General features: G+C 46.4%; 1 protein-coding gene across 3 annotated transcripts in view; it reads left to right on the forward strand.

The window, feature by feature from the left end:
- The window catches only part of TGFBR3L (transforming growth factor beta receptor 3 like), a 50831-nt gene that overhangs the window by 16504 nt on the left and 9566 nt on the right, over positions 1 to 24761 (forward strand). For all 3 annotated transcript variants that reach the window (XM_033924980.1, XM_033924982.1, XM_033924981.1), the window contains 2 exons: positions 2351 to 2653; positions 6490 to 6643. In XM_033924980.1, the coding sequence (XP_033780871.1) occupies positions 2351 to 2653; positions 6490 to 6643 (457 nt within the window). The remainder of the gene's footprint in view (positions 1 to 2350; positions 2654 to 6489; positions 6644 to 24761) is intronic.

Consider the following 24761-nt stretch of genomic DNA (forward strand, 5'->3'; position numbering starts at 1 on the left):
ACCCACCAATGGATAGCAGGCCCCAAAGCCGACGCCGACGTCGACGCATGCTCTCCCTGCTTCGGGCCGATCAGTCTTCCTCTCCCCGATCTCAATTCTGCAATCGGAGAGGAAGTTCCGCCCAGCCAGGCAGCGATTGGCTGGCCCGAACTTCCTCTCCGACTGCAGAATTGACGTCGGGGAGAAGAAGACTTATCGGCTCGATAGATTAGATCGCCAAGACAAAGTGAGTCCTGGGTGATCGACTCACTTTGCCTTGGCGAGCTACTGGTGCCCCTGCCTTAGAACACTGCCTAGGACCCTGGGGGAGCCCGGGCCCCCTGTCAGCTCCGGGCCCCTGATTGCAGGACTGGTAGTACTGCCCTGATGGCGGCCCTGCGGCACACCAGGCAACATCTCGCGGCACACTAGACACTGCTCTATCCGACCCTCTTCCTATCCTGCTTTTCCTTAAGAGATTGTAAACCTTTCCTGCCCTTTTGTCCTTTCATGTCTAGTTTGGTTAATTTGTTTGTACTTCTATGTTTTTATTTTAAGTATTGCCCACTTTTTATTGTACACCGCTTTGATTTGACTCTTGTTAATGACGGTATATCAAATAAAATAATTGGAAGGCATGGGGTCGGTGGTGTAATGAGGCACCCCTCCCCATCCTCCTCTTCTCCATATATTAACCTATAAACTCTATAAATTAATCTTTAATGACCACATTAGTAGTATTGTTAAATAAACATTTTTCAGACTTCGTCAAATCCGTTCAGTTTCGAAATTTTTATGCCCAAAATCTCCTAACATTTTAATTCATTCCTTGGTAATTTCTAAAATTGATTATTGCAATGCTCTATTCAAGGGAATAGCCCAAAATGAAATCAGACGTTTACAGATGATCCAAAATGCTTCTATTAAACTGATAACGAAAGCTAAGAAATTCAATCACGTGACGCCTCTCCTTAAAGCGCAGTTCATAGACAACTCCGCGAAAGACAAAGGCGCGCGCCGACCACTGAGCGCAAGATGGAGGTGCGCGCTGAAGAAAATTAGTTAGGGGCTCCGGGGGTTGTTGTTGGGGAGCCTCCCCCCCAGTTTACTTAATAGAGATTGCGCCGGCGTTGTGGGGGCTTTGGGGGGTTGTAACCCTCCACATTTTACTGTAAACTTAACTTTTTCCCTAAAAACAGGGAAAAAGTGAAGTTTTCAGTAAAATGTGGGGGGTTACAACCCCCCAAACCCCCCACAACGCGGCGCGATCTCTAAGTAAAGTGGGGGGTTCCCTCCCACGCCCCCCCCCCCCGTCGGAGCCCTAAAAACAGTAACTTTCTGCAGCGCGCACCTCCGCGCTGTGCTCAATTGTCTGCGCGTGCCTTTGTCCCGGCGCACTTTTTGACCTGACACCGAAAGCGCATTGGCTCCCAGTATAAACTAAGTCTGCTTACTTTCAAATCTTTGCTATATGAAACTCCTGCTTTCATTTATAAATTACTGATTCCCTACACCTCAAATAGATTGAGATCTAACGATCAACATTTATTAATTCTCTCACTTAAAATTATAAATACACGGCGGCAATTCATTTTTTCTGTCACAGCCCCCCAAACACGGAACTCACTCCCTATCAATTTAAGGGAAGAGCGTGACTTGGGACAGATTTAAGAGCAAATTAATCCTCTCTTTTTAAGGATGCATTTGATAATTAGAAAACTAATATTAAACATATTAAAAAGAAAGTAAAGGTAAGAGAAATACAAGTTTGATAGTAAAGACATGGAAAACTACACTGGGAAGGGAGAGATCATGTACTTCAGAGAAGTAAAGAAATGCAATTGAAATAAGGCTTATGTCTTACAAGATTTAGTTTATCTGTTTTGTTCCCTAAATTTTGTTTTACTAATTTGTACATCGCTTAGAATTTTGATTAATATAAATTTGATCGCTTAAACTTGAAACTTGATCCACACACTCCTTCCCCACGTGTACACACTTCCCTTCTCCAATACCTCTGCAATGTTCCTGGTGAGAGCAGTAACCCCCCAACGTTGGCTTTACCTCTGACATCACTTCCTAGGTGTGCAGGTCCAGGAAGTGACAGGAAGAGCCGATGATGGGCACGACAAGCAGGTTGGGGGTTGCTGTTCGTGCCAGAAACGTTACTGAGGTAAAGGGAAGCAGTGAGCATATCTGATTAGGGGAGCACAGAGTAGGACAGGTGCCTGTGCCCTCACCAAGATGGTGCCCAGGGCAGACCCCCTCCCCCTAACTATACTACTGCATGGGGTTATCTCAGTTAATAGATACCCAACTCAAACACTTTCAGATATACTAATAATGTCTCTTTGGTCTTTCTCCTTTTTAGGCTGTTCTCCAACAATCCAATCCACAAATTAGTTTCTCCATCCAGCTCTGCCGTATTTCACCATCTTCGGACCCTATGGTGGAGTCTAACTTCATTGTGGTGCGTGATACCTGCCCAGTGGACCCCAGTGTGACTTTCTTTAGGAACCAGCTAATGGAAGACCACCAAGTGCAGGAGGTCCAGCGCTTCGCTTTCCAGCTGCGCCCGGCCTACAATGAGTCCATTCAGTTCCTACACTGCCAGTTAGCTCTCTGCTTTAAGGAGGGCCTTGGAACCCTCAAGAGACCCTGGGATGCACCCAAGGTGAGGCTGGTGCCGTATGTGGATATCTGAAAACGCAAGGCTTCCCTTCATGCTCCAGTTCTGCCCCGGAGAACATCTTTCTGTTCCAGTTCTGTGATGTTTTCCCCAATGTACACAATTCTCTTCAATTCGCCACAACCCTTCTGTTAGTTCTAACACCCCCACCCCCACCTGATTTCCAAGTGCAGGAGGCATGTAACCGATGCAGGTACTGGGTTACTGTGGACAATGGAGTAGGTTAGATGGGCAAACCAAAACGAAGAAAAAGGCAGGAGATGTCATATTAAACCAGAATGCAACCTTTAACGTCCCAACAAGGATCCAAGTTTTGGCAGCAAAAATGCCTTTATCAGGGGACGATGTAGAGTTTGTGGCAGACGAAAACATGATGTGCATAGAACCGGGTTTGATGGCTACCAACACCGGCAAAAGTTCCAGCTAAACTTGTTGGGACTTATTTATAATAAGGGTTGCATTCTGGTTGATTGGGACATCTTTTATTTACTTCAGTATTTAGGCTTGAGTATCTGAACCATTTAACATAAGAATATAAGAATTGCCACTGCTGGGTCAGACCAGTGGTCCATCATGTCCAGCAGTCCGCTCACGTGGCGGCCCTCTGGTCTAAGACCAGCGCCCTAACTGAGACTAGCCCTACCAGCGCACATTCTTGTTCAACAGGAACTTGTCTAACTTTGTCTTGAATCCTTGGAGCGTGTTTTCCCCTATAACAGCCTCTGGAAGGGTGTTCCAGCTTTCTACCACTCTCTGGGTGAAGAAGAACTTTCTTACGTTTGTACAGAATCTATCCCCTTTCAACTTTACAGAGTGCCCTCTCGTTCTCCCTACCTTGGAGAGGGTGAACAACCTGTCCTTATCTACTAAGTCTATCCCCTTCAGTACCTTGAATGTTTCGATCTTGTCCCCTCTCAATCTCCTCTGTTCGAGAGAGGAGACCCAGTTTCTCTATCTTTTGCTGTACGACAGCTCTTCCAGCCCCTTAATCATCTTAGTCGCTCTTCTCTGGACCCTTTCGAGTAGTACCATGTCCTTCTTCAGGTACGGCGACCAGTGCTGGACGCAATAGTCCAGGTGAGGGCGTACCATGGCCCCTGTACAGTGGCATGATAACCTTCTCTGATCTGTTCGTGATCCCCTTCTTTAGCATTCCTAGCATTCTGTTTGCCCTTTTTGCTGCTGCCGCACATTGTGTGGACGGCTTCATCAACTTGTCGATCAGAACTCCCAAGTCCCTTTCCTGGGAGGTCTCTCCAAGTACCGCCTCAGACATCCTGTATTCGTGCATGAGATTTTTGTTACTGACATGCATCACTTTACACTTATCCACGTTGAACCTCATCTGCCATGTCGATGCCCATTCCTCGAGCTTGATTATGTCACGTTGCAGATCTTCGCAATCCCCCTGCGTCTTTACTACTCTGAATAACTTCGTTATCATCCGCAAATTTAATCACCTATAAGAGGTATATAAATATTGACATCTCTTGCCTTTTTTCTTTGTTTTGGTTTTACTTGCCTTTCGCAAGGGCAAGTACTCTCTGCTTGTAGGTTAGATGGGGCCAGCGTCTACACCTCCCTGGTGAGGAGGTCCTATGAGGCTGAATGACTGGGTACTGGTTTCACTAGTTTTTAGAGCTGGTGTCTAGATTATGGGAAAGTGGGCTTGGATTTGAAATGTGTTTATTATACATCCATAGGATAATAGACTCCCACCTTCTTCCCGCCACACAGAAACTATCTGTTCTCAAATTCTCTTGAATTCACCAATGATCTTCCATCGTAACCCACTATTTATAACTTTTGTAATCCGCCTTGAACTGCGCAAGGTAATGATGGAATAGAAATCTCGTAATGTAACTCTAGAGAAATAACTACCGTATTTTCATGCATATATCGCGCATACGCGTATAGCGCGCAGGAACAAAGCATTGCTGTAAAAAAAATCTATATAGCACGCACGTGTATACCACTTATGCTGCTATAACCTCCTCCTGCCACCCCCGCTTACTCCCTCTTCTGGCCTGCGATCCTAAATCCCCCCCCCCCAGCACCGCAAAGACATTGCTTACCCGATTGGGCACCAGCACCAATGCACAGGACGTGCCAGTGCCCGAAGATCCTCCCTCGCCTGGGCTGGGCGGTGCGAGGGAGATCCTCCCTCTTCCCTGTGCTGGGCTGGTCTGGGCTTTGAGCATTTGCGCATGCTCAAAGCCTGGTCTCGCGCTCTCCGAGATTCTGAATCTGAGAATCTGGGAGAGAGCGAGATCAGAAGGCTTTGAGCATGCGCAAATGCTCAAAGCCCAGACCAGCCCAGCACAGGGAAGAGGGAGGATCTCCCTTGCACCGCCCAGCCCAGCCCAGGCGAGGGAGGATCTTCTGGCACTGGCACGTCCTGTGCATTGGTGCTGGTGCCGGTGCCCAATCGGGTAAGCGATGTCTTTGCGGTGCGGGGGGGAGGGAGGATGCCGGATCGCAATGAGAAAAAAATTGTATAACGCGCTCACACATAACGCACATGGTTATACTCAGTTTGTAAAATCGTGTATAACGCGCGTGTTATATGCGTGAAAATACGGTAAGCTTGGACTGTCTTGCAGACTAGTTTCAGTTAGACCTGGGGGGTCTCCAAACTTTTTGCCACAAGGGCCACATTGGGCACTTCAGCACATTTCAGCAGGCTGTAGTAAATTTTATTGAAAGCAGAAAATTTTATAAACTAGAGTATGAGATTAAATTATCGTATATTAAAGATTTAACCCTGGCAGCAAATTCTCAAATTTTCATCACAAATTAAAATTAAACCATTAATGTGAATGGTGGAACTGTTTTTGTGTTTAAAAATCTTAAACTGCGCTTTATATTTTGAAACTTTAAAATGTCCGTCAGATAAATTTGCCCCGTATTTCGACTTGATATATTTCATTTGGGAAAAAAGTTAGTTCGCAAAGACGCTGTCCCAAAAATAGAGAAATTTACAAGCAAATGTCTTCAAATTTGGAAAGTGCTTGGAGTTCAAAAATTTATAAAAATTGATCAAGTTTCCTTCCTTTTATATATCTTAAGTTTTATTTGCCTGACTTGGACGTCGGCAACATCACAGTCAAACGGATTTTGAAACAATCTAATTTCCCTAGCACTGGCATCCAAATCGGCAGAACTCCGTGCAAGCAAATATGTGAGTAAGTGAACACGCGCCGTTAAAATAAAAATTTCTGCACTTACAAATGGAGTATTACATTCACCGCTGCAAGTATTCTTATGGACAATTAACCATAATTAGTAACGAACTTCCAGATTAAATGTAAAGATAATTCACAGCATTGTAGGTAGGTCCAGCGTATGACTAGACGCTGTCGCTCGAGGCCGAACTAGAACGAAGAAATACTGCACAGTATACAATTACAATCCGTTATTATTCACAATGCGGAATATCAATATACTTTAAACACAATTTTAATTAATGAATTTGAAATCTATTAACACCCGGTGGTTAGGGTTTTTTTTGCAGATTCTCCTTGGAAAATTAGTCTCATTGGTGCATTTCCACACAATTCTTCCGTGGGCCATACTTTGGAGACCCCTGAGCTAGATGAAAGCAGATTAACTGGGCCTGATGGATGTCCTGTTTGGCTTTTTCTTTGTCCACACCGGTGCTGTCTGGATCATTCCTGTGGGGTTTAACTAAATCTCCCTTTAGGACCTGGGTCCTGGCAGCATGAGTAGGATGCCTTTATTGAGATTGACTTTTCTCTAATGGTCATATCTTTAGCAACATAGTCCAATATCTTGTTTTCCTCTCCTTCCCACCCATTTAGTGTCTCCCTCAGGATTCTGCATGCACCGGCAGTGCAGGTGGTATCGAGCCAGTGAACGGGAGCTTTCTCCGCATCATCTCCAAGCCAATGATAGTCACCATGGGAGGGGTGATGGAGTCTGTATCCCGCGTCCAGGACTCCAGTCTCATTACAGGTGAGAAGCCATCTGCTGGGATCTATTGGACACCCCCTTACTGTCCGTACTCCAGCACCCCCATGTACTTAAATGTGGTAGCTTTTCTGACATCTTTGTATTTCTCCAGCTAGGGTCAAGTCTGTAGAAATAAAAATAGTTTCTTCAGCCAGGCCCGGCACTTTGACATGAAAGATTTGCAAGGCAGGAAAGAAGTCTGTATGGTATGATAATTGATCCTGTGATGGAAAGCCAAATGAACCTTTATTTGGGGCTGTGGCAGGCCTTAATGTCTGGGGCATCATCGCTGACTGGTAAGTTAACCAGACACTGGCTGATTGGAGCCCAGTTAACTCATTGCATAAACCCCTCTTTTTGCAAAACCATGAGCAGTTATTAGCACCAGCCAGCGTGCTAAATGCTGCACCCCTGATGCTCACAGGAACTCATGAGTCGCAAGCAACGCGAATCATGCATCACCAGCTAAAAACCACCATTGCAGTTGCCTACCATCAGGCAAAGTTAGGACAACTGGTTTTGCAGTCGTTATAGCTGGTTAGCAGACTGTAGGATTAAATGGTCCATGTTCTCAATGGAGAAAGATAGTGGAGGGTGCTCATACCTCGGCTTATTAACATACTAGTCGGCAAATGTAATTCTCGCTAGTTATTTCCATTGCTAGATCACTGCTAAAGTTGCATCGCAAGAGGATTGTGAAAAATTGCATGAGCTCTATGCGAGACCGGGGCATCCTTGCAGTTGCTCACATTTTAAACTTCAACTGCCAAGTGATGTCTAGGGAGTGGGTGGGGAAGACACCCAAACTTTAGGTATATGATGCAAGGTTCCACATTAGGAGTCGCTACTCGCGCAAAAAGCACCTAGGTGTCGTTGATATTCTGCTTGCTATGCAGCGGCAGCTAAAAGCAAAAAGGTTTTCCATTCCTTCCCTAAATCCATAGAATTCCAAAATGAATGTTATGCCTTTGTATTGCTCCACAGTGGGACTGCGTCTCAAAAGAGTGCAAATAGAAGCGACCGGAATAGCGCATTTGCACTACTTAAAATGCAAAGATACGGCGAACAACAGAGTGACGAAAATGATCAAAAGGAAGGGACAACTTTCCTATTGAGGAAAGCTAAAGCAGCCAGTGCTCGACTGTTTACATCACTTTGGCAAGAGGGTGATGACAAGACCAAGAGCGGCACGCTTTAAAGAGTGCAGGATAGCACCAGACGAGGGATCTAAAGGACCAGTGTCAACCCTTACTGTTTACATCACATTTGCAAGAGTCAGTAACAAGATCTAAATGGTCAGCGCACTTAAAAGCGTGCAAATCTTTCTGGTGTCATCACCATCGCTGCCCTCTTCTAAAGTGATGTGAACAGGGTCGACCCTAGCTATTTAGATCCCTCATCTGGTGCTCTCCAGCGCTCACAAGTGTGCAGCTCTTGTTCTCGTAGGTACCGCTCTCTTGCCAAACTGATGTAAACAGTCAGGGTCAACCCTGGCCATATAGATCCCTCGTCTGGTGCTCTTCAGCGCTCACAAGCGTGCAGCTCTTGTTCTCGTAGGTACAGCTCTCTTGCTAAAGTGATATAAACAGTCAGGGTCAACCCTGGCCATTTAGATCCCTCGTCTGGTGCTCTCCAGCGCTCACAAGCGTGCAGCTCTTGTTCTCGTAGGTACCGCTCTCTTGCCAAAATGATGTAAACAGTCAGGGTCTACCCTGGCCATTTACGTGTCTAGTCTGGTGCTCTCCAGCGCTCACAAGCATACAGCTCTTGTTCTTCTCAATCTCTTGCCAAAGTGATGTAAACAGTCAGGGTCGACCCTAGCCATTTACGTGCCTCATCTGGTGCTTTCTAGTGCATTTAAAGCATGCAGCTCTTGTTCTTGTCAATTTCTTGCCAAAGTGATGTAAACTGTCAGGGTCGACCCTGGCCATTTAGATTCCTCATAGTGCTATCCAGTGCTTTTAAGGCATACAGCTCTTGTTCTTGTCAATTTCTTGCTAAAGTGATGTAAACAGTTAGGGTCGACTCTGGCCATTTACGTGTCTCGTCTGGTGCTCTCCAGCGCTTAGAAGCGTGCAGCTCTTGTTATCGTAGGTACTGCTCTCTTGCCAAAGTGATGTAAACAGTCAGGGTCAACCCTGGCAATATAGATCCCTCGTCTTGTGCTCTCCAGCGCTCACAAGCGTGCAGCTCTTGTTCTCGTAGGTACCGCTCTCTTGCCAAACTGATGTAAACAGTCAGGGTCAACCCTGGCCATATAGATCCCTCGTCTGGTGCTCTCCAGCGCTCACAAGCGTGCAGCTCTTGTTCTCGTAGGTACCGCTCTCTTGCCAAAATGATGTAAACAGTCAGGGTCTACCCTGGCCATTTACGTGTCTAGTCTGGTGCTCTCCAGCGCTCACAAGCATACAGCTCTTGTTCTTGTCAATCTCTTGCCAAAGTGATGTAAACAGTCAGGGTCGACCCTAGCCATTTACGTGCCTCATCTGGTGCTTTCTAGTGCATTTAAAGCATGCAGCTCTTGTTCTTGTCAATTTCTTGCCAAAGTGATGTAAACTGTCAGGGTCGACCCTGGCCATTTAGATTCCTCATAGTGCTATCCAGTGCTTTTAAGGCATACAGCTCTTGTTCTTGTCAATCTCTTGCCAAAGTGATGTAAACAGTTAGGGTCGACTCTGGCTATTTACGTGTCTCGTCTGGTGCTCTCCAGCGCTTAGAAGCGTGCAGCGCTTGTTATCGTAGGTACTGCTCTCTTGCCAAAGTGATGTAAACAGTCAGGGTCAACCCTGGCAATATAGATCCCTCGTCTGGTGCTCTCCAGCGCTCACAAGCGTGCAGCTCTTGTTCTCGTAGGTACCGCTCTCTTGCCAAAGTGATGTAAACAGTCAGGGTCAACCCTGGCCATATAGATCCCTCGTCTGGTGCTCTTCAGCGCTCACAAGCGTGCAGCTCTTGTTCTCGTAGGTACAGCTCTCTTGCTAAAGTGATATAAACAGTCAGGGTCAACCCTGGCCATTTAGATCCCTCGTCTGGTGCTCTCCAGCGCTCACAAGCGTGCAGCTCTTGTTCTCGTAGGTACCGCTCTCTTGCCAAAATGATGTAAACAGTCAGGGTCTACCCTGGCCATTTACGTGTCTAGTCTGGTGCTCTCCAGCGCTCACAAGCATACAGCTCTTGTTCTTGTCAATCTCTTGCCAAAGTGATGTAAACAGTGAGGGTCGACCCTAGCCATTTACGTGCCTCATCTGGTGCTTTCTAGTGCATTTAAAGCATGCAGCTCTTGTTCTTGTCAATTTCTTGCCAAAGTGATGTAAACTGTCAGGGTCGACCCTGGCCATTTAGATTCCTCATAGTGCTATCCAGTGCATTTAAGGCATACAGCTCTTGTTCTTGTCAATCTCTTGCCAAAGTGATGTAAACAGTTAGGGTCGACTCTGGCCATTTACGTGTCTCGTCTGGTGCTCTCCAGCGCTTAGAAGCGTGCAGCTCTTGTTATCGTAGGTACTGCTCTCTTGCCAAAGTGATGTAAACAGTCAGGGTCAATCCTGGCAATATAGATCCCTCGTCTGGTGCTCTCCAGCGCTCACAAGCGTGCAGCTCTTGTTCTCGTAGGTACCGCTCTCTTGCCAAACTGATGTAAACAGTCAGGGTCAACCCTGGCCATATAGATCCCTCGTCTGGTGCTCTTCAGCGCTCACAAGCGTGCAGCTCTTGTTCTCGTAGGTACAGCTCTCTTGCTAAATTGATATAAACAGTCAGGGTCAACCCTGGCCATTTAGATCCCTCGTCTGGTGCTCTCCAGCGCTCACAAGCGTGCAGCTCTTGTTCTCGTAGGTACCGCTCTCTTGCCAAAATGATGTAAACAGTCAGGGTCTACCCTGGCCATTTACGTGTCTAGTCTGGTGCTCTCCAGCGCTCACAAGCATACAGCTCTTGTTCTTGTCAATCTCTTGCCAAAGTGATGTAAACAGTGAGGGTCGACCCTAGCCATTTACGTGCCTCATCTGGTGCTTTCTAGTGCATTTAAAGCATGCAGCTCTTGTTCTTGTCAATTTCTTGCCAAAGTGATGTAAACTGTCAGGGTCGACCCTGGCCATTTAGATTCCTCATAGTGCTATCCAGTGCATTTAAGGCATACAGCTCTTGTTCTTGTCAATCTCTTGCCAAAGTGATGTAAACAGTTAGGGTCGACTCTGGCCATTTACGTGTCTCGTCTGGTGCTCTCCAGCGCTTAGAAGCGTGCAGCTCTTGTTATCGTAGGTACTGCTCTCTTGCCAAAGTGATGTAAACAGTCAGGGTCAATCCTGGCAATATAGATCCCTCGTCTGGTGCTCTCCAGCGCTCACAAGCGTGCAGCTCTTGTTCTCGTAGGTACCGCTCTCTTGCCAAACTGATGTAAACAGTCAGGGTCAACCCTGGCCATATAGATCCCTCGTCTGGTGCTCTTCAGCGCTCACAAGCGTGCAGCTCTTGTTCTCGTAGGTACAGCTCTCTTGCTAAATTGATATAAACAGTCAGGGTCAACCCTGGCCATTTAGATCCCTCGTCTGGTGCTCTCCAGCGCTCACAAGCGTGCAGCTCTTGTTCTCGTAGGTACCGCTCTCTTGCCAAAATGATGTAAACAGTCAGGGTCGACCCTAGCCATTTACGTGCCTCATCTGGTGCTTTCTAGTGCTTTTAAAGCATGTAGCTCTTGTTCTCATAGGTACCACTCTCTTGCCAAAGTGATATAAACAGTCAGGGTCGTCCCTGGCCATTTAGATCCCTCATCTGATGCTCTCCAGTGCATTTAAGGCATAAAGCTCTTGCTCTTGTCAATCTCTTGCCAAAGTGATATAAACGATAAGGGTGGACCCTGGCCATTTACATGCTGTATCTGGTGCATTTCAAGCATACAGCTCTTGTTCTCGTAGGTACCGCTCTCTTGCAAAAGTGATGTAAACAGTCGGGGTTGATCCTATCCATTTACGTGCTTCATCTGGTGCTTTCTAGTGCATTTAAAGCATGTAGCTTTTGTTCTCGTAGGTACCGCTCTCTTGTCAAAGTGATGTAAACAATCAGGGTCGACCCTGGCCATTTACATGTCTCGTCTGGTGCTCTCCAGAGCTCACATGCATAAAGCTCTTGTTCTCGTAGGTACCGCTCTCTTGCCAAAGTGATGTAAACAGTCAGGGTTGACCCTGGCCATTTACGTGCCTCGTCTGGTGCTCTACAGCGCTCACAAGCGTATAGCTCTTGTTCTCGTAGGTACCGCTCTCTTGCCAAAGTGTAAACAGTCAGGGTCGACCCTGGCCATTTAGAATCCTCATAGTGCTTTCTAGTGCATTTAAGGAATACAGCTCTTGTTCTTGTCAATCTTTTGCCAAAGTGATGTAAACAGTTAGGGTCAACCCAAGCGATTTACATGCCTCGTCTGGTGCTCTCCTGCACTCATAAGTGTGTAGCTCTTTGTTTCGTAGGTACCGCTCTCTTGCCAAAGTGATGTAAACAGTCAGGGTTGACCCTGGCCATTTACGTGCCTCGTCTGGTGCTCTACAGCGCTCACAAGCGTATAGCTCTTGTTCTCGTAGGTACCGCTCTCTTGCCAAAGTGATGTAAACAGTCGGGGTCGATCCTAGCCATTTACGTGCTTCATCTCGTGCTTTCTAATGCATTTAAAGCATGTAGCTTTTGTTCTCGTAGGTACCGCTCTCTTGCCAAAGTGATGTAAACAGTCAGGGTTGACCCTGGCCATTTACGTGCCTCGTCTGGTGCTCTACAGCGCTCACAAGTGTATAGCTCTTGTTCTCGTAGGTACCGCTCTCTTGCCAAAGTGATGTAAACTGTCAGGGTCGACCCTGGCCATTTAGAATCCTCATAGTGCTTTCCAGTGCATTTAAGGCATACAGCTCTTCTTGTCAATCTCTTGCTAAAGTGATGTAAACAGTCAGGGTCAACCCTGGCCATATAGATCCCTCGTCTGGTGCTCTTCAGCGCTCACAAGCGTGCAGCTCTTGTTCTCGTAGGTACAGCTCTCTTGCTAAAGTGATATAAACAGTCAGGGTCAACCCTGGCCATTTAGATCCCTCGTCTGGTGCTCTCCAGTGCTCACAAGCGTGCAGCTCTTGTTCTCGTAGGTACCGCTCTCTTGCCAAAATGATGTAAACAGTCAGGGTCTACCCTGGCCATTTACGTGTCTAGTCTGGTGCTCTCCAGCGCTCACAAGCGTACAGCTCTTGTTCTCGTAGGTACCGCTCTCTTGCCAAACTGATGTAAACAGTCAGGGTCAACCCTGGCCATATAGATCCCTCGTCTGGTGCTCTTCAGTGCTCACAAGCGTGCAGCTCTTGTTCTCGTTGGTACAGCTCTCTTGCCAAAGTGATATAAAGAGTCAGGGTCAACCCTGGCCATTTACGTGTCTCATCTGGTGCTCTCCAGCGCTTAGAAGCGTGCAGCTCTTGTTCTCGTAGGTACCGCTCTCTTGCCAAACTGATGTAAACAGTCAGGGTCATCCCTGGCAATAGAGATCCCTCGTCTGGTGCTCTCCAGCGCTCACAAGCGTGCAGCTCTTGTTCTCGTAGGTACAGCTCTCTTGCTAAAGTGATATAAACAGTCAGGGTCAACCCTGGCCATTTAGATCCCTCGTCTGGTGCTCTCCAGCGCTCACAAGCGTGCAGCTCTTGTTCTCGTAGGTACCGCTCTCTTGCCAAAATGATGTAAACAGTCAGGGTCTACCCTGGCCATTTACGTGTCTAGTCTGGTGCTCTCCAGCGCTCACAAGCATACAGCTCTTGTTCTTGTCAATCTCTTGCCAAAGTGATGTAAACAGTTAGGGTCGACTCTGGCCATTTACGTGTCTCGTCTGGTGCTCTCCAGCGCTTAGAAGCGTGCAGCTCTTGTTATCGTAGGTACTGCTCTCTTGCCAAAGTGATGTAAACAGTCAGGGTCAATCCTGGCAATATAGATCCCTCGTCTGGTGCTCTCCAGCGCTCACAAGCGTGCAGCTCTTGTTCTCGTAGGTACCGCTCTCTTGCCAAACTGATGTAAACAGTCAGGGTCAACCCTGGCCATATAGATCCCTCGTCTGGTGCTCTTCAGCGCTCACAAGCGTGCAGCTCTTGTTCTCGTAGGTACAGCTCTCTTGCTAAATTGATATAAACAGTCAGGGTCAACCCTGGCCATTTAGATCCCTCGTCTGGTGCTCTCCAGCGCTCACAAGCGTGCAGCTCTTGTTCTCGTAGGTACCGCTCTCTTGCCAAAATGATGTAAACAGTCAGGGTCTACCCTGGCCATTTACGTGTCTAGTCTGGTGCTCTCCAGCGCTCACAAGCATACAGCTCTTGTTCTTGTCAATCTCTTGCCAAAGTGATGTAAACAGTCAGGGTCGACCCTAGCCATTTACGTGCCTCATCTGGTGCTTTCTAGTGCTTTTAAAGCATGTAGCTCTTGTTCTCATAGGTACCACTCTCTTGCCAAAGTGATATAAACAGTCAGGGTCGTCCCTGGCCATTTAGATCCCTCATCTGATGCTCTCCAGCGCTCACAAGCGTGCAGTTCTTATAGGTAGCGCTCTCATGCTAAAGTGATGTAAACAGTCAGGGTCAACCCTGCCATTTAGATTCCTCATAGTGCTCTCCAGTGCATTTAAGGCATAAAGCTCTTGCTCTTGTCAATCTCTTGCCAAAGTGATATAAACGATAAGGGTGGACCCTGGCCATTTACATGCTGTATCTGGTGCATTTCAAGCATACAGCTCTTGTTCTCGTAGGTACCGCTCTCTTGAAAAAGTGATGTAAACAGTCGGGGTTGATCCTATCCATTTACTTGCTTCATCTGGTGCTTTCTAGTGCATTTAAAGCATGTAGCTTTTGTTCTCGTAGGTACCGCTCTCTTGTCAAAGTGATGTAAACAATCAGGGTCGACCCTGGCCATTTACATGTCTCGTCTGGTGCTCTCCAGAGCTCACATGCATAAAGCTCTTGTTCTCGTAGGTACCGCTCTCTTGCCAAAGTGATGTAAACAGTCAGGGTTGACCCTGGCCATTTACGTGCCTCGTCTGGTGCTCTACAGCGCTCACAAGCGTATAGCTCTTGTTCTCGTAGGTACCGCTCTCTTGCCAAAGTGTAAACAGTCAGGGTCGACCCTGGCCATTTAGAATCCTCATAGTGCTTTCTAGTGCATTTAAGGAATACAGCTCTTGTTCTTGTCAATCTTTTGCCAAAGTGATGTAAACAGTTAGGGTCAACCCAAGCGATTTACATGCCTCGTCTGGTGCTCTCCTGCACTCATAAGTGTGTAGCTCTTTGTTTCGTAGGTACCGCTCTCTTGCCAAAGTGATGTAAACAGTTAGGGTTGACCCTGGCCATTTACGTGCCTCGTCTGGTGCTCTACAGCGCTCACAAGCGTATAGCTCTTGTTCTCGTAGGTACCGCTCTCTTGCCAAAGTGATGTAAACACTCGGGGTCGATCCTAGCCATTTACGTGCTTCATCTCGTGCTTTCTAATGCATTTAAAGCATGTAGCTTTTGTTCTCGTAGGTACTGCTCTCTTGCCAAAGTGATGTAAACAGTCAGGGTCGACCCTGGCCATTTAGAATCCTCATAGTACTTTCCAGTGCATTTAAGTAATACAGCTCTTGTTCTTGTCAATCTTTTGCCAAAGTGATGTAAACAGTTAGGGTCGACCCAAGCGATTTACATGCCTCGTCTGGTGCTCTCCTGCACTCATAAGTGTGTAGCTCTTTGTTTCGTAGGTACCGCTCTCTTGCCAAAGTGATGTAAACAGTCAGGGTTGACCCTGGCCATTTACGTGCCTCGTCTGGTGCTCTACAGCGCTCACAAGCGTATAGCTCTTGTTCTCGTAGGTACCGCTCTCTTGCCAAAGTGATGTAAACAGTCAGGGTTGACCCTGGCCATTTACGTGCCTCGTCTGGTGCTCTACAGCGCTCACAAGCGTATAGCTCTTGTTCTCGTAGGTACCGCTCTCTTGCCAAAGTGATGTAAACTGTCAGGGTCGACCCTGGCCATTTAGAATCCTCATAGTGCTTTCCAGTGCATTTAAGGCATACAGCTCTTCTTGTCAATCTCTTGCTAAAGTGATGTAAACAGTCAGGGTCAACCCTGGCCATATAGATCCCTCGTCTGGTGCTCTTCAGCGCTCACAAGCGTGCAGCTCTTGTTCTCGTAGGTACAGCTCTCTTGCTAAAGTGATATAAACAGTCAGGGTCAACCCTGGCCATTTAGATCCCTCGTCTGGTGCTCTCCAGTGCTCACAAGCGTGCAGCTCTTGTTCTCGTAGGTACCGCTCTCTTGCCAAACTGATGTAAACAGTCAGGGTCAACCCTGGCCATATAGATCCCTCGTCTGGTGCTCTTCAGTGCTCACAAGCGTGCAGCTCTTGTTCTCGTTGGTACAGCTCTCTTGCCAAAGTGATATAAAGAGTCAGGGTCAACCCTGGCCATTTACGTGTCTCATCTGGTGCTCTCCAGCGCTTAGAAGCGTGCAGCTCTTGTTCTCGTAGGTACCGCTCTCTTGCCAAACTGATGTAAACAGTCAGGGTCATCCCTGGCAATAGAGATCCCTCGTCTGGTGCTCTCCAGCGCTCACAAGCGTGCAGCTCTTGTTCTCGTAGGTACAGCTCTCTTGCTAAAGTGATATAAACAGTCAGGGTCAACCCTGGCCATTTAGATCCCTCGTCTGGTGCTCTCCAGCGCTCACAAGCGTGCAGCTCTTGTTCTCGTAGGTACCGCTCTCTTGCCAAAATGATGTAAACAGTCAGGGTCTACCCTGGCCATTTACGTGACTAGTCTGGTGCTCTCCAGCGCTCACAAGCATACAGCTCTTGTTCTTGTCAATCTCTTGCCAAAGTGATGTAAACAGTCAGGGTCGACCCTAGCCATTTACGTGCCTCATCTGGTGCTTTCTAGTGCATTTAAAGCATGCAGCTCTTGTTCTTGTCAATTTCTTGCCAAAGTGATGTAAACTGTCAGGGTCGACCCTGGCCATTTAGATTCCTCATAGTGCTATCCAGTGCTTTTAAGGCATACAGCTCTTGTTCTTGTCAATCTCTTGCCAAAGTGATGTATACAGTTAGGGTCGACTCTGGCCATTTACGTGTCTCGTCTGGTGCTCTCCAGCGCTCACAAGCGTGCAGCTCTCTTGCCAAAGTGATGTATACAGTTAGGGTCGACCCTGGCTATTTACGTGTCTCATCTGGTGCTCTCCAGCACTCACATGCATAAAGCTTTTGTTCTCGTAGGTACCGCTCTCTTGCCAAAGTGATGTAAATAGTCACGGTTGACCCTGGCCATTTACGTGCCTAGTCTGGTGCTCTCCTGCGCTCACAAGCGTATAGCTCTTGTTCTCGTAGGTACCGCTCTCTTCCCAAAGTGATGTAAACAGTCAGGATTGACCATGGCCATTTACGTGTCTCGTCTGGTGATCTCCAGCGCTCACAAGCGTACCGCTCTCTTGCCAAAGTGATGTAAACAGTCAGGGTGGACCCTGGCCATTTACATGCCTCGTCTGGTGCTCTCCAGCTCTCACAAGCATACAGCTCTTGTTCTCGTAGGTACCGCTCTCCTGCCAAAGTGATGTAAACAGTCAGGGTCGACCCTGGCCATTTAGATTCCTCATAGTGCTATCCAGTGCATTTAAGGCATACAGCTCTTGATCTTGTCAATCTCTTGCCAAAGTGTTGTAAACAGTCAGGGTCGACCCTGGCCATTTACGTGTCTCTCTTGCCAAAGTAATGTAAACAGTCAGGGTGGACCCTGGAAATTTACATGCCTCAGTCTGGTGTATTTCAAGCATACAGTTCTTGTTCTCGTAGGTACCGCTCTCTTGCCAAAGTGATGTAAACATTCAGGGTCGACCCTAGCCATATAAATACCTCGACTGGTGCTCTCCAGCGCTCACATGCATACAGCTCTTGTTCTCGTAGGTACCGCTCTCTTGCCAAAGTGATGTAAACACTCAGGGTCGCCTCTGGCCATTTACGTTCCTCGTCTGGTGCTCTCCAGCGCTCAGAAGCATACAGTTCTTGTTTTCGTTGGTACCGCTCTCTTGCCAAAGTGATGTAAACAGGGTCGACCCAGGCCATTTATGTGCCTCATCTGGTGCTCTCCAGCACTCACAAGCGTACAGCTCTTGTTCTCGTAGGTACCGCTCTCTTGCCAAAGTGATGTAAACATTCAGGGTCGACCCTAGCCATATAAATACCTCGACTGGTGCTCTCCAGCGCTCACAAAATTGCAGCTCTTGTTCTCTTAGGTACTGCTCTCTTGCCAATGTGATGTAAAGAGTCAGAGTTGACCCTGGCCATTTAGATCCCTCGTCTGGTGCTCTCCAGTGCTCACAATTGTGCAGCTCCTGTTCACGTAGGTACCTCTCTCTTGACAAAGTGATGCAAACAGCCAGGGTCTACCCTGGCCTATTAGATTCATCATAGTGCTATCCAGTGCATTTAAGGCATACTGCTCTTGTTCTGGTCAATCTCTTACCAAAGTTTTAGTCCCGCCTATGAACTAACCACATCGTAAGCTTTAGAGAATTCAAGGGGCATTTGTTTTGAAAGTGATTTTAAACTTTTGAGAATGAATAAAAATAAATTGAGGCCTTAAGGGATTAAAGTAACTTATAAGTAATGTTATAACATGTAAATGGTGCAAGCTTTAAAACCTTTCATTTGATATTATCCATTAGGTACAGGCAAATAAGGCCACTGCAAAAGTCTTTGAACCCCTGAGGAAGAGTTCCTGTTGGATCAAGTTAAGTATTTTTGCTACATTATACTCAGTCAATGTAATTGTCAGCATTTGTTGAAAATATCAATAGCATATCGGAGTTCGTAGTCTTTGATGTTTCAATGGGGTATGAATGTAACCACATAAGTGATGGAGGTTTCGTGGTTTTGAAGTCCACGGTTTCCTTCATTAATATCAGTTTACCTGGTTTTTCTCCACACTTGTCTGAGTTTGTATGTTTGATTCAACTCTAGTTGAGCAAGTTTTCTGTTTCAAATTGATTGGATTTAAGATCACCCCTGACTGTTGATATCACTTTGGCAAGAGCATGTTGACAAGAACAAGAGCTGTAGCCCCCATACAAGGGATCTAAATGGCCTGGAGTTGCCCCTGACTGTTTACATCACTTTGGCAAGAGTATATTGGACAAGAACAAGAGCTGTAGCCCCCATGCAAGGGATTTAAATGGCCTGGAGTCGCCCCTGACTGTTTACATCACTTTGGCAAGAGTATGTTGATGAGAACAAGAGCTGTAGCCCCCCATAACAGGGATCTAAATGGCCAGGAGTCACCCATGACTGTTTACATCACTTTGGCAAGAGTATGTTGACAAGAACAAGAGCTGTAGCCCCCCATAACAGGGATCTAAATTACCAGGAATCACCCATGACTGTTTACATCACTTGGCAGGTAGACGGTGATGAAAAAGGGAATAAAGTAATGTTACATGTAAATGGTGTAGGCTTTAAAACCTTTCATTTGATATCCATTAGGTATAGGCAAATATTGCCACTGGAAAAGCCTTTGAACCCCTGAGGAAGCTACATTTGGTGAAACAGCTGAGCTCCCGTTGGATCAAGTTAAGTACTTTTGCTACATTATAGTCTGAGTCAATGTAATTGTCGGTATTTGTAAATATCAATAGCATATTTGGGAGTGCGTAGTCTTTGGTGTTTCAATGGGGTATGAATGTAACCACATAAGTGATGGGGGTTTGGTGGTTTTGAAGTCCACGGTTTCCTTCATTAATATCAATTTACCTGGTTTTTCTACACACTTGTCTGAGTTTGTATGTTTGATTCAACTCTAGTTGAGCAAGTTTTCTGTTTCAAATTGATTTGATTTAAGATCGCCCCTGACTGTTGACATCACTTTGGCAAGAGTATGTTGAGAAGAACAAGAGTTGTAGACCCCATACCAGGGATCTAAATGGCCTGGAGTCGCCCCTGACTGTTTACCTCACTTTGGCAAGAGAGCCATGACAAGAACAAGAGCTGTAGCCCCCCATACCAGGGATCTAAATGGCCTGGAGTCGCCCCTGACTATTTACATCACTTTGGCAAGAGTATGTTGAAAAGAACAAGAGCTGTAGCCCCCATACCAGGGATCTAAATGGCTTGGAGTCACCCCTGACGGTTTACCTCACTTTGGCAAGAGGGCAGTGACAAGAACAAGAGCTGTAGTCCCCCATACCAGGGATCTAAATGGCTTGGAGTCGCCCCTGACGGTTTACCTCACTTTGGCAAGAGGGCGGTGACAAGAACAAGAGCTGTAGCCCCCCATACCAGGGGTCTAATCACTTTGGCAAGAGTATGTTGAAAAGAACAAGAGCTGTACCCCCCATACCAGGGATCTAATCACTTTGGCAAGAGTATGTTGACAAGAACAAGAGCTGTAGCCCCCCATACCAGGGATCTAATCACTTTGGCAAGAGTATGTTGAAAAGAACAAGAGCTGTAGCCCCCCATACCAGGGATCTAATCACTTTGGCAAGAGTATGTTGACAAGAACAAGAGCTGTAGCCCCCATACCAGGGATCTAAATGGGCAGGAGTCACCCCTGACTGTTTACATCACTTTGGCAAGAGTATGTTGACAAGAACAAGAGCTGTAGCCCCCATACCAGAGATCTAAATGGCCTGGAGTCGCCTATGACTGTTTACATCACTTGGCAGGTAGACGGTGATGAAAAAGGGAATAAAGTAATTTTAAAAAGTAATATTGTTACATGTAAATGGTGTAGGCTTTAAAACCTTTCATTTGATATCCATTAGGTATAGTCAAATATTGCCACTGGAAAAGCCTTTGAACTCCTGAGGAAGCTACATTTGGTGAAACAGCTGAGCTCCCGTTGAATCAAGCTAAGTACTTTTGCTACATTATAGTCTGAGTCAATGTAATTGTCTGTATTTGTAAACATCAATAGCATATTTGGGAGTGCGTAGTCTTTGGTGTTTCAATGGTGTATGAATGTAACCACATAAGTGATGGGGGTTTGGTGGTTTTGAAGTCCACGGTTTCCTTCATTAATATCAATTTACCTGGTTATTCTCCTCACTTGTCTGAGTTTTTGTTTGATTCAACTCTAGTTGAGCAAGTTTTCTGTTCCAAGTTGCTTTGATTTGAGATCGCCCCTGACTGTTGACATCACTTTGGCAAGAGTATATTGACAAGAACAAGAGCTGTAGCCCCCATACCAGGGATCTAAATAGCCAGAGTTGCCCCTGACTGTTTACCTCACTTTGGCACGAGAGCCATGACAAGAACAAGAGCTGTAGCCCCCCATACCAGGGATCTAAATGGCCTAGAGTCGCCCCTGACTATTTACATCACTTTGGCAAGAGTATGTTGAAAAGAACAAGAGCTGTAGCCCCCATACCAGGGATCTAAATGGCTTGGAGTCGCCCCTGACTGTTTAACATCACTTTGGCAAGAGGACTGTGACAAGAACAAGAGTTTTAGCCCCCATACCAGGGATCTAAATGGCCTAGAGTCGCCCCTGACTATTTACATCACTTTGGCAAGAGTATGTTGACAAGAACAAGAGCTGTAGCCCCCATACTAGGGATCTAAATAGCCTGGAGTCGCCCCTGACTATTTACATCACTTTGGCAAGAGTATGTTGACAAGAACAAGAGCTGTAGCCCCCATACTAGGGATCTAAATAGCCTGGAGTCGCCCCTGACTATTTACATCACTTTGGCAAGAGTATGTTGACAAGAACAAGAGCTGTAGCCCCCATACTAGGGATCTAAATAGCCTGGAGTCGCCCCTGACTATTTACATCACTTTGGCAAGAGTATGTTGACAAGAACAAGAGCTGTAGCCCCCATACTAGGGATCTAAATAGCCTGGAGTCGCCCCTGACTATTTACATCACTTTGGCAAGAGGGCCATGACAAGAACAAGAGCTGTAGCCCCCCATACCAGGGATCTAATCACTTTGGCAAGAGTATGTTGACAAGAACAAGAGCTGTAGCCCCCATACCAGGGATCTAAATGGCCAGAGTTGCCCCTGACTGTTTACCTCACTTTGGCAAGAGAGCCATGACAAGAACAAGAGCTGTAGCCCCCCATACCAGGGATCTAAATGGCCTGGAGTCGCCCCTGACTATTTACATCACTTTGGCAAGAGGACTGTGACAAGAACAAGAGCTGTAGCACCCATACCAGAGATCTAAATGGTCAAGAGTTCTGCCTGACTGTTTACATCACTTTGGCAAGAGTATGTTGACAAGAACAAGAGCTGTAGCCCCCCATACCAGGGATCTAATCACTTTGGCAAGAGTATGTTGACAAGAACAAGAGCTGTAGCCCCCATACCAGGGATCTAAATGGGCAGGAGTCGCCCCTGACTGTTTACATCACTTTGGCAAGAGTATGTTGAAAAGAACAAGAGCTGTAGCCCCCATACCAGGGATCTAAATGGGCAGGAGTCGCCCCTGACTGTTTACATCACTTTGGCAAGAGTATGTTGACAAGAACAAGAGCTGTAGCCCCATACCAGGGAACTAAATAGCCAGGAGTCGCCCCTGACTGTTTACATCACTTTGGCAAGAATATGTTGACAGGAACAAGAGCTGTAGCCCCCATACTAGGGATCTAAATGGCCTGTAGTCGCCCCTGACTATTTACATCACTTTGGCAAGAGTATGTTGAAAAGAACAAGAGCTGTAGCCCCCATACTAGGGATCTAAATGGCCTGGAGTCGCCTATGACTGTTTACATCACTTGGCAGGTAGACGGTGATGAAAAAGGGAATAAAGTAATTTTAAAAAGTAATGTTACATGTAAATGGTGTAGGCTTTAAATCCTTTCATTTGATATCCATTAGGTATAGGCAAATATTGCCACTGGAAAAGCCTTTGAACTCCTGAGGAAGCTAAATTTGGTGAAACAGCTTGAAACCCTGAGGAAGCTACATTTGGTGAAACAGCTGAGCTCCCGTTGGATCAAGCTAAGTACTTTTGCTACATTATAGTCTGAGTCAATGTAATTTTCGGTATTTGTAAATATCAATAGCATATTTGGGAGTGCATAGTCATTGGTGTTTCAATGGGGTATGAATGTAACCACATAAGTGATGGGGGTATGGTGGTTCTGAAGTTCACGGTTTCCTTCATTAATATCAGCTTACTTGGTTTTTCTCCTCACTTGTCCGAGTTTTTATGTTTGATTCAACTCTAGTAGAGCAAGTTTTGTGTTCCAAGTTGATTTGATTTGAGCTCGCCCCTGACTGTTGACATCACTTTGGCAAGAGTATGTTGACAAGAACAAGAGCTGTAGCCTCCATACCAGGGATCTAAATGGCCAGGAATCGCCCCTTACTGTTTACCTCACTTTGGCAAGAGGGCCATGACAAGAACAAGAGCTGTAGCCCCCCATACCAGGGATCGAAATGGCCTGGAGTCGCCCCTGACGGTTTACCTCACTTTGGCAAGAGGGCCATGACAAGAACAAGAGCTGTAGCCCCCCATACCAGGGATCTAAATGGCCTGGAGTTGCTCCTGGCTGTTTACATCACTTGGCAAGAGTATGTTGAAAAGAAGAGCTGTAGCCCCCCATAACAGGGATCTAAATGGCCTGGAGTCGCCCCTGACTGTTTACATCACTTTGGCAAGAGTATATTGACAAGAACAAGAGCTGTAGCCCCATACCAGGGATCTAAATGGCCTGGAGTTGCCCCTGACTGTTTACATCACTTTGGCAAGAGTATGTTGACAAGAACAAGAGCTGTAGCACTCATACCAGAGATCTAAATGGGCAAGAGTTCTGCCTGACTGTTTACATCACTTTGGCAAGAGTATGTTGACAAGAACAAGAGCTGTAGCCCCCATACTAGGGATCTAAATGGCCTGGAGTCGCCCCTGACGGTTTACATCACTTTGGCAAGAGTATGTTGACAAGAACAAGAGCTGTAGCCCCCCATACCAGGGATCTAATCACTTTGGCAAGAGTATGTTGACAAGAACAAGAGCTGTAGCCCCCCATACCAGGGATCTAATCACTTTGGCAAGAGTATGTTGACAAGAACAAGAGCTGTAGCACCCATACCAGAGATCTAAATGGGCATGAGTTCTGCCTGACTGTTTACATCACTTTGGCAAGAGTATGTTGACAAGAACAAGAGCTGTAGCCCCCATACCAGGGATCTAAATGGGCAGGAGTCGCCCCTGACTGTTTACATCACTTTGGCAAGAGTATGTTGAAAAGAACAAGAGCTGTAGCCCCCATACCAGGGATCTAAATGGCTTAGAGTCGCCCTTGACTGTTTACATCACTTTGGCAAGAGGGCTGTGACGAGAACAAGAGTTGTAGCTCCCATACCAGGGATCTAAATGGCCTGGAGTCGCCCCTGACTGTTTACATCACTTTGGCAAGAGTATGTTGACAAGAACAAGAGCTGTAGCCCCCATACCAGGGATCTAAATGGGCAGGAGTCGCCTATGACTGTTTACATCACTTGGCAGGTAGACAGTGATGAAAAAGGGAATAAAGTAATTTTAAAAAGTAATGTTACATGTAAATGGTGTAGGCTTTAAATCCTTTCATTTGATATCCATTAGGTATAGGCAAATATTGCCACTGGAAAAGCCTTTGAACTCCTGAGGAAGCTACATTTGGTGAAACAGCTGAGCTCCCGTTGGATCAAGCTAAGTACTTTTGCTACATTATAGTCTGAGTCAATGTAATTTTCGGTATTTGTAAATATCAATAGCATATTTGGGAGTGCATAGTCATTGGTGTTTCAATGGGGTATGAATGTAACCACATAAGTGATGGGGGTATGGTGGTTCTGAAGTTCACGGTTTCCTTCATTAATATCAGCTTACTTGGTTTTTCTCCTCACTTGTCCGAGTTTTTATGTTTGATTCAACTCTAGTAGAGCAAGTTTTGTGTTCCAAGTTGATTTGATTTGAGCTCGCCCCTGACTGTTGACATCACTTTGGCAAGAGTATGTTGACAAGAACAAGAGCTGTAGCCTCCATACCAGGGATCTAAATGGCCAGGAATCGCCCCTGACTGTTTACCTCACTTTGGCAAGAGGGCCATGACAAGAACAAGAGCTGTAGCCCACCATACCAGGGATCTAAATGGCCTGAAGTTGCTCCTGGCTGTT

Source organism: Geotrypetes seraphini, chromosome 16, assembly GCF_902459505.1.
Source record: "Geotrypetes seraphini chromosome 16, aGeoSer1.1, whole genome shotgun sequence".
NCBI classification, from domain to species: domain Eukaryota; kingdom Metazoa; phylum Chordata; class Amphibia; order Gymnophiona; family Dermophiidae; genus Geotrypetes; species Geotrypetes seraphini.